The sequence below is a fragment of the Mya arenaria genome, chromosome 1 (assembly GCF_026914265.1).
Source record: "Mya arenaria isolate MELC-2E11 chromosome 1, ASM2691426v1".
NCBI classification, from domain to species: domain Eukaryota; kingdom Metazoa; phylum Mollusca; class Bivalvia; order Myida; family Myidae; genus Mya; species Mya arenaria.
In genome coordinates, this window is record NC_069122.1 from 38,161,500 (window position 1) to 38,170,996 (window position 9,497).

Below are 9,497 nucleotides of genomic sequence, written 5' to 3' on the forward strand. Positions count from 1 at the left end.
TAGCAAAGGTGAAGTGTTTGCGCCAGACACTGCTTAAAACATCGTGATATGCTTAACCTTAACCTGAGTGAAACACCAAGTCTTGACATTTTAAATTGTAAATGTATTTGGTGTAAAAGTTTATTGTTTATTATTATTATGGAGATTACGTTATGATTTAAAATGATTTTGGCTTCTTTTTTTAAATGAATCATTGTGTTTATAAAAGTGAACCCCGTGTATAACTTATTATTTTGAAATGTGTCCGTATACTTTTACCTACCTGCACGGGCTCGGAGCTTAAATGTCCTATATGACAAAATAATTATCGTTTACATTTTCCGTATTCAAGAACATGTTTATTTAAAATTAATTAATTTGCGACTGTGTACGAGTGCAATATTTTTTTCTTATGATTACACGACGGGTTAGCAAAATTTAATTATTAATAGTAGTTGGTGATAATTTTGCCTTTAAAATGTATACATTGCTCAAAATAAACAGAATACATTATCAAATAAACCACAGCAATTAACGGTTTAAACATTTTTAGAGTATTTCGAGATTGGGGTAATACGCTATGTTATCAGCTCATGATCGTGTAGAAAATTGGAAAATACAGCATTGTGTTACATAATGATTATAATTATCGTAACCATTGTATTATCAGCACTTCTCAAAATATCAGTGTCTTAAATTGCATTACTTCCCGTTAATCAAAAACTATATTGCATGCATTGTTTATTATATACTAAGGTTGTACCTCTGAAAAGCACTTTATAATCTGGGCCCGTATTCACGTACATTTTTTATTGACTCAAACTCAGACTCAGTCTCAGTCTCAGACTCAGGCTATGCTGAGACTATTTTGATTTTGGTATTCACTAACGATTTTAGACTCAGACTCAGCTGAGAATACTTTATGTCGATGATGCAAGCGGTATTTTTCCATGATTACGTCAGCAGGTGCTCGCACGCGCCGTTACATCACTGACAGACGGATAATGGACTCGACAGGTATATTGTTTACATGTTTTTTATTATAAATTATTGATACTGATATCATGCATTTCGTTAAAAAAGTAATTTACATGCTGATCATATACTGAATAATTTCTCATTGAGAACTCTTTTTTACGTAGATACCTTAGCAATGGACTAGAAAGTTTATATATTATAACGTTGTTATTCTTTTAGGGTTTCTTAACAAAAAAAGTCCCCCATGGACAGAGGCAGCAGAGGTAAGACTCTGCTGCCTCGTACGTGAAAATTGGGATCTTCTCTTCGGAGAGATGAGAGGGTGTGGGGTTGAAAAAATTTCAACTAAACGCCGGGCAAAGTGGCAAGAGATTGCCACTGTTGTAAGCCAGTACGTTTGATAGTTGAAACAGACTTTATGCCTTATTTGTACATGTGTTTTTGTTGTTATTTCTTTTTGATACAGCATGGCATGAAGGATAATTGTTCATAAGGATAATATTTTGCATGCGGTATTAAACACAGTTTTCAACAATTTTATTATAAATAACAGTTACGTAACATGGCCATGCATAGCTGTATTACTGCCACATTATTGTTCCACTGAAACATACTGTACTAATTTATAATATACATTTATCAACATTGTAATAATGGTATACACTTGTTATTGATTTGGCAATTGAATGAAAATCATCCATAAAAAAAATATTTAAACTTTTATAAGAATGCAATATACATTGAAACAATTACCAGTGGACATTCAACTTTGTAAGAATTACTGAAGTTAAAATAATTAAAAGTAAAACACCTCATGTTGTTATATTTCAGTGAATTTACAGCTCCACGTTCTTCGGAACAATGCCGGAAGAAATTTCAAAATGTAAAAGGACGTTGTAAGTAAAATATGTTTACCATGCTACTAGTTCATAGAGGCAGAAACAATCTAAAAGATTTGCAACGAAAAATTGCAGAAGTTACTGAAAGTATACATGTATATGATTATATGCATCTCATTGTGTCAAGTCTCACTGTGTCAGTCACTAACGTCATTAACTAAAACAAAATATTTCTAGATGTTTGGTTGCTTTAATTGTTGATTCAGTCAGGTGTGAAAAGATGACAGAAAAGTACATTTTCTTGCATATTATCTTTGTTTCGTTTAGCCATCAACAAAGTCAGTGGGCTGCGGCATCCACCAACAGGAGGGGGCCCATCAGCTGTATTGTCCGTGGCAGAGTCGTGTGTGGCAGACCATCTTGCCACACACGAAGTTGTCACGGGCATTGGCGGAGGATTTGATTCAGATGGTATTTATCCTTCATTCACATATGTTTTATCCTTCATTCACATATGTTTTGTAAAAGCTTTATCAGTCTAATGTTTGATATGCACTGTATATTCATGTCAAATTGATCGACAGTAAACAGCAAGCCCTCATCTCTGGTAAAATGTCTTCCGGGCTTGCTCAAATTCTGAATTTTATTTATCATGCAATAAAACAATAGTTCGGGCTTGTTCATCCAAAAGTCTAATTTTGATGACTGAAACAAGTTTTTAATTTTAAAGGTGTTCATATTTTGGTTGAAATTGTTATGACTTTGAATAATAAATACAAAATCAAATCACATTATGTATACTGGTAGAAGTTGTACGAGTTTTCCATTGTTGAAATAACAATCCAGCGTGCCATGCCAAACTTTCGAGATGATTTTTATTATTGCAGACCTTGAACAAATTTTTCGGGCCTCGAAACCGGCCTCAATGATCTTGGCAGATGAGCCAACGTCTGAGGCCACTATCCCAGAAACATCAGGAGGTAAAATATTTCATTCTTTTCCTTATTCCAACATTAAATCAATAAATAATGAAGCAATTCAATTCCGTAAACCCTTTCACTTTCATTAATGTGTTATGTATTGCAGGAAGGCTGAATGTATGCGTGCAATGTTGTCTGGTACATAAAAAAAATGTTGTCATACATTATCATATGAGCTACGTTGATAGAATCACACAATTTTGTCTGATGGCATTCAGTTTTAGCTCGGCTATGTGAAAAATATGGAGAGCTATACTACTCACCCAAGCGCCGGTTTTCCAACACACCTTGTTTAATTTCCCAGCAATTTCTTTGGCATCCTACTCAATATAATAATATCTGTTTTATTAGGCATTATTCAAGAATTAAATTCAATAAAATTCTCAATTTTTGGTTTCCACAATGATTTAAGTTCACCTTGCTTTGACATGGTTTTACTTCGGTCTATTTTTATGCGCTCAAATTGCCAGACTTTTCTTGCAAGTTGATGTTTTGTCAGCAATATTTTTTTACTTGTTTGCAGATATTTCACGTCAAATTTTTATCTTTCTGAGACAAGAAATAAAAAAGTTTTTAAAACAGTCAGTATATGAGTGAGAGTACAGCTTAAATATAGTCGACATAACAAATTAACTTTTTCATATCTTTCAGGTCCATTGAAGTCGTGCAGACAAAAGACCGGGAAAGGTAATTTCATTTAAGTAAAGATTAAATGAGACTTTTTTTGTGTCATAGTTTATGACAGATCTTTTTATGCAAACGCTTCCTGTGCTTGTACCATCTGCTGTGGTAGATCTAAAATTAACTCAAATTCGAAAAGGTCTTATCTGATATTATTTTTAGCAATAACATATAAGGTGTTTCATGCATAGACTGTATTGATATGCCAGTGTTCTTATTTTGCCAATATATTTCCTTGTGAAGAATCTAGTGTTCATGAATACTGTTAAGTTCAACTTCTTGAACTATTAGGAAATGCTTAACACTCCTGTACGTGTTGATTGCTTTCAAGGGATTGTACACCAAATTGGCACCAAATGAAGTATTTTCATGTAAAGAACCTATTGAAAATTGTTTAATAGAAAGTGTTACGCTTTGATATCATAATTGTAAGAAAAGCGGATATAACATCTTTTCTATAATTTATCAAGCAGCATATAGTGATTTTGTTTTAGAATAATGTATGATTGAAGTAAATGATAAATGTGATAGCTATACTAACATTATATGTATTTAGTCGAGTATAAAATAAAAATATGTTTTTTGTTGTTTTTCAGCAAAAAGAAAAATTGTCACCACGGAGCAGTCCACAATAAATGAATTAACTGCAGAAAACCTATCGCTTGACAATGTCAGAATTAGGGAGGAGACCAAAAAAATCAAGCTCCAGATGGACCTATTATTAGAACAAAAAAATGCACTTATTTCATTGAAGGAAATGGCTGATGCTGCCAAAAGTTATTATTTACAAAGGTCTTCCATTGAGTTTCATTCAGGAAATCCTTTTGTAGATTCCTTTACTTTTAATAAATAATTCTGCTCAACCAATTCATTGGATATTTGAAAGTAACAAGCACACTGTTAGATTGTCTTTGAAACATTTTAGGCTTGTCCCTGTATTTTTCATTGTATATTTGAAGGTGATGTACTTGTTTAAGCTAACTTCTTCAAACTTACTTTTGAGATCCTACATCAATCTTCAAATATTTAAAGCTTTGTACATTCTTGAATTGCATGTATGATTGGCTTAGGTGACTTTATTTTTGATCAAGTCAAAATGTACTTGTTGTATTAAGTAATGCCCTGAAATTCATGTGCTATTAAAGTTTTTAAACCATATATGTTATGCCACTAAGTTTGATGATGACATTTCATATATATGTTACACATCATTGTTCATCCATGTCCAATGAAATATTCTTTGTAAAGTTTGCTGAAGTAATTATTTATTAAGGACATAAGGTTTGTAGTTTGCTATATAGTTTATACATATCAAATTTATAAAATGTATGGTTCCATAAAGTCATCAGACAATTAAGTTAAGGGTATTGCTTGTTACTTTTCAAATATCCAATTGCTACACAGTTCTCATTCATTTATAATTCACAATGTTCATCCGGAGTTTGAGAAAGTATCCTCTTTATGATTGACACTGTTAATTTATATTAATGATTATTTTCATAATGATCATTTTATAGAGGCAAATGTATATACTTCTTATTGATAGCTTTCCCTGTGTTTTGACTGCATGACTTCATATACATATATACAACAATGACTCTATGTATTTTTTTTAGTTGATATATATCAAATTCAACTCATATTATTCATATGTTATGAACATTACATATCAGTTATATGAAAAAAAAACAGATGTCTCTGTTTAGATGGAACTTAGTTTGTCATTTTATGCAAAGTCTGAAATGTTAACGGAATTTACAAACACATTTCATCTGAATTTATGGCGATTTTATCCAATATTTGGACAGTCAATAAGTGATTTTGTTCTTTTTTGTCAACAATGGCATGGTGAATTAATAAGAATTAAGGTAATGACTTACATTCTTGTCGAAATTTACTTAACATTGAACAATAGATAGTATCGTTTATAAAGTATGAAAGTCTGTCCATGGAAGTATGGCTTTCAATTTTCATGAGCGTCACTTACCTTTGTTGTTTATATTATCATTACAAATGATTTAGTCAAAATAAAACACTAATATTAGGTTTCAAATAGTACAGATCGTTTAAAATATTATAGAAGTGTACATTAGATATGATATCGGTCCTAACTAAAACTGTATGTGATGTTTGCATATGTATTGTACTTTCATTGCTTAATTGTAGCTAGTTGTAACACTAAGCCCTATTGATGATTTGAATTACATGCTTTGTTAAAACTGTGGTGTATATATGAGTGTTATTCCTCAGCGTTTTAAAATCGACTATTCGAAGAATAAGGAGAGCTATCCTATTCACCTGAGCGTCGGCGTAACCACTTGTGATAAAAAAATTGTAATAGTTTGTGTACCACCTCAAATATGTGTACACAAGAGGAGGTTACTCTATCAAGCATTTTGACAAAATTATGCCCCTTTTTCTAATTAGAATTAACATTAAAGTTTTCGTACTATCTGAAATATTTTCAAACTCCATTGACATCTAGCTTTGAAACTTTGCATGCTTGTTCACCATCATGCCCGCAACATGTACACAGGAGGAGGTAACTGTGTCAATCATTTTGACATAATTAAGCCCCTGTTTCGACTAAGAATTTATGTCAAAATTTGCGTACTACCTCAGATATTTTCAATCCTGATACTGAAAAGCGGCCGAATAGTCGAGCGTGCTGTCTCTGTGACAGCTCTTGTTTGTACTATAATGGTGTATTGAAAAGAAGTGTTTTAAGTTAACAGCATTGTTAATGTCATCATTGTTAACTTTCTAAGAGTTTATGCTCTTGTCACAATTTATCAAAACTACTTTCAATTTTAATTGGATTGAAAATAAATAGTTAAATGTTATTAACATACAGCATATACCTAAAGTATAAAAGTTCTTAAAAAGTAAATATAATGCAAATTATTGGAAAACAAAAATAGTGATATAAACTTAATCATTTTTATAATAGACTTGAGAAGTTGGGGCCTGTTCATTTATGAAAACACTTGTGATATGAAGCATTCCACATTGTTACTTGTTCATAGTGGTAAGATAATTAAAACATGAAACATATCAAAGGATGTCTTTGTTGTATTTATATGCTTACTTCAAATGAAAACTAGAAACAAAACAGGAAATCAGTCTGTTAGGTTAAACTTATCACTTTACATGCATGTTCTGCGAACTAGTGCTTGGTCGTCCTGTATGAAAACCTTGCGTTCCTAACCCGAACCCCAAGGTCCTTTTGTGCTAAGGTTGCCTTGCTAATAACTTAAACGGTGTACAACACATTCACCGTCCATCTTGATGCTATGTTACAAGCAGGTTAGCATGCATCAGAGGATGATTAAAAGCTAAGGGTACATAGACGTCAGGATCTCGGCACCTGAAATAAAAAAAAGAGGTTATGATTGCCATCTATGATGTTCTGCCAGAAAATCACAACACATTTAACATTACATGTGTATGTATTGATAAAATGAATGGTGTTTTACAAGTGATTTTACCTATCGCTCAAAGTACATTCTGGTCACGTACTCCCTGGCGGCCCTCCCATCCATGTTGTCCCCAACATCAACTCTATGATAATGGGGGTTATCATTGGGGTCAATTGGGTCAACAGCAACGATATCCCTCCGATCGATCCCCAGATTGTGCAATGTGATGCAGTTTCTGATATGCATACATGCCCTTTCTGGATAACAATTCAACTTCCTCCGAAGTACCTGACAACAAGGAAATGCATTTTTTTGGGAAAAAAACACACATTGCAAGAACAAATTACTTTATATTACTACATTTTATATAATTAATACATTGTCATACATCTGTATAATATTCATAAAGCAGAGAGAAATTTTAAAAAGTGTAAATGTTATTATACCTGAAATCGTTGCTTCAAAATTCCAAAGGTTTGCTCAACAGTGACCCTTGTGCGACACAGTGCCCCATTGTAACGTGCCTGTGCCTCTCCCACAGGATTCATGTAGGGTGTTAACATATACCTTGTACAGGCATACCCACTGTCAGCAAGTAAAAACCCATGCATATCACCTGTGGGTAAAATGTGTCATTATGTTACAACTACATAACATATCAATTAAAAAATAGCGATATTGTCCCAGTATTTTTAACTTCTTTATCTAGTATGCCTATATATATCTGTATGAATGCATGCTATAACTAGACAGGAGGCATATGGTTTCATTTAACAGTACCAATGTATCCATTGATTAAGGCATATACAACATGGTCATACCGTCTTCAAACCTCCTTCGGAGTGCACATTGGCGCCAGATTCGTGCATCGTGTGTCCTCCCTGGCCACATCACTACTGCTGATGTAATCCTATATGAGGCATCACATACAGCCTGAAATATACACAGTTTGATATTTGTGATTTCAAAAATGCTAAATTACATATAATTCAAATCAGTTCAATAAATGTTATGTTAAATATACCTTTATAATTGAGTACAAACTCAAGGATTAAGATGGTTATGGTAAATGACTTCAACATCTTGGAAAATGGATAACATTCAATTCAATTAAATTCATTTTACCTGCACATTTATTGTAGGAATTCCTTTCCTCCCAATGTAATCCTCTGGATTGGCCGATGGCTTCTTTATCGAAACATGGGTGCAATCAATTACCCCGACAACGTTGGGAAAGCCTGAAACATGATCATGTATAACTTTAGACTAAGTAAGATTTTTTTGTTATTGGCCCCAGTCTTAGGTGTTCAGAAAAGAGGAACTGTATACCATCTGTTACTATCAATGGCTCCTGAAAAAACATAGTAAAACTGTAATGTATTGAAATTCACACTCAGACTTTTACATCAAATGAGGAATTGGATCATTTATCAATATTTTATATATTAGTTAATTCTTTCAATACTGATGAAATACATGTAGAACTCCTTGTACATGTCATTATAACTTATTTTACTAAAATATTTACAGTATATCAACAGTAACATTTGCATTGAAATGAAGGAATATGTCAAACAGACACAATTTCATTTATATCAGTTATTGTCATGCTTAAAAATCACTTGTCAAGACTTTTTTATCATTGCTTACTTCATACATGTATACATAAAACCAGGTAAACATAAACATACATGTATTCATGACAGAAAGAGTGAAAAAGACTATAGGTGAGCTATTTTTAGGTTAACCTACATAACAGGGTACAAGGTTTACGTCCCACTAGGAATACTCTCCTTCATGGAGGTGACGTAAACAACATTTTTTAGCTGAGTAATTCCTTTAAAGTTTAAGCTTAAGAAGTGAATATTTAGTGGATATTACATACCAGCCATGGCACCGAACTGCTGCTTCACTTGACGGACACGATCACCGGAGGGGAAGCTGATATACTGGTCTGCAAGAGCAGAAAGCACCTGTCCAACCTGGCGGCAAACTCTGCTAACTGTGGGCTGGCTCAGGTTGACAGTGTCACCGACAGTCAACTGGAAAGCTCCTGTGGCCAAAAATCGCAGATAGCTTAAAACGCACAACACCAAAGGTATGGCGAAACATCTGCCTGTGTCCCGGGCAGCTGCCTGGCATAAATCAACAATGAAGTAGATCGTATCCGGCCGGAAACGATAACGAGCAAATATCTCCTCTTCCCTTAGGTCCTCCAGAGGGTTACTCCTATCGCGAAAAACACGAGGACGTGGCACTTGCCTCAGAAACATACGATCTCTAACGATAGCTCTATGTCCAGCCGCCATCTTTGAAGGTTGCAAAGCTTCTAAATTATAGACTCAACATTTGAGACTCAGGCTCAGACTTTGAACTCAAACTTTGATCTCAGAAACATTAGTGAATACCGTTTTACAGCCCAAAGTCTGAGTCTTGAGTCCTAAGTCTACATTTGAGGCTAAGACACGTACGTGAATACGGGCCCAGACTTCAAACAGTAAATTTGTAATCAAATGCTTGTGTCTTTGTTACATCAAACAACCATCTAAAATATACATACGAGTATCTTAAATGTTATCAGACAGCTTCAACTTCGGCACACAGAACTTAGACACTTTGTA

The 9,497-nt window shown here is 33.7% G+C and overlaps 2 protein-coding genes across 3 annotated transcripts; one reads left to right on the plus strand and one right to left on the minus strand.

The window, feature by feature from the left end:
- The first annotated feature begins 1,225 nt into the window (after nucleotides 1–1,225).
- LOC128207646 (uncharacterized) lies at nucleotides 1,226–5,143 on the plus strand. 2 transcript variants are annotated; one of them, XM_052910738.1, is made up of 6 exons: nucleotides 1,226–1,348; nucleotides 1,789–1,853; nucleotides 2,124–2,267; nucleotides 2,684–2,776; nucleotides 3,428–3,463; nucleotides 4,054–5,142. In XM_052910738.1, exons 1-6 carry the CDS (start codon nucleotides 1,272–1,274, stop codon nucleotides 4,308–4,310), a joined length of 672 nt encoding a protein of 223 aa, XP_052766698.1. In that variant the 5' UTR covers nucleotides 1,226–1,271; the 3' UTR covers nucleotides 4,311–5,142. The 2 variants fall into 2 exon arrangements, with proteins under 2 accessions (XP_052766698.1, XP_052766783.1); XM_052910823.1 differs by lacking the exon at nucleotides 1,226–1,348 and adding an exon at nucleotides 1,411–1,469 and having other exon boundaries at nucleotides 4,054–5,143.
- A 2,646-nt stretch (nucleotides 5,144–7,789) lies between these two features.
- On the minus strand, nucleotides 7,790–9,185 carry LOC128226893 (putative nuclease HARBI1). The gene is made up of 2 exons (XM_052937007.1): nucleotides 8,762–9,185; nucleotides 7,790–8,114 (listed from the first exon to the last, which is right to left on the minus strand). Exons 1-2 carry the CDS (start codon nucleotides 9,183–9,185, stop codon nucleotides 7,993–7,995), a joined length of 546 nt encoding a protein of 181 aa, XP_052792967.1. The 3' UTR covers nucleotides 7,790–7,992.
- Between the last annotated feature and the right edge of the window lie 312 nt (nucleotides 9,186–9,497).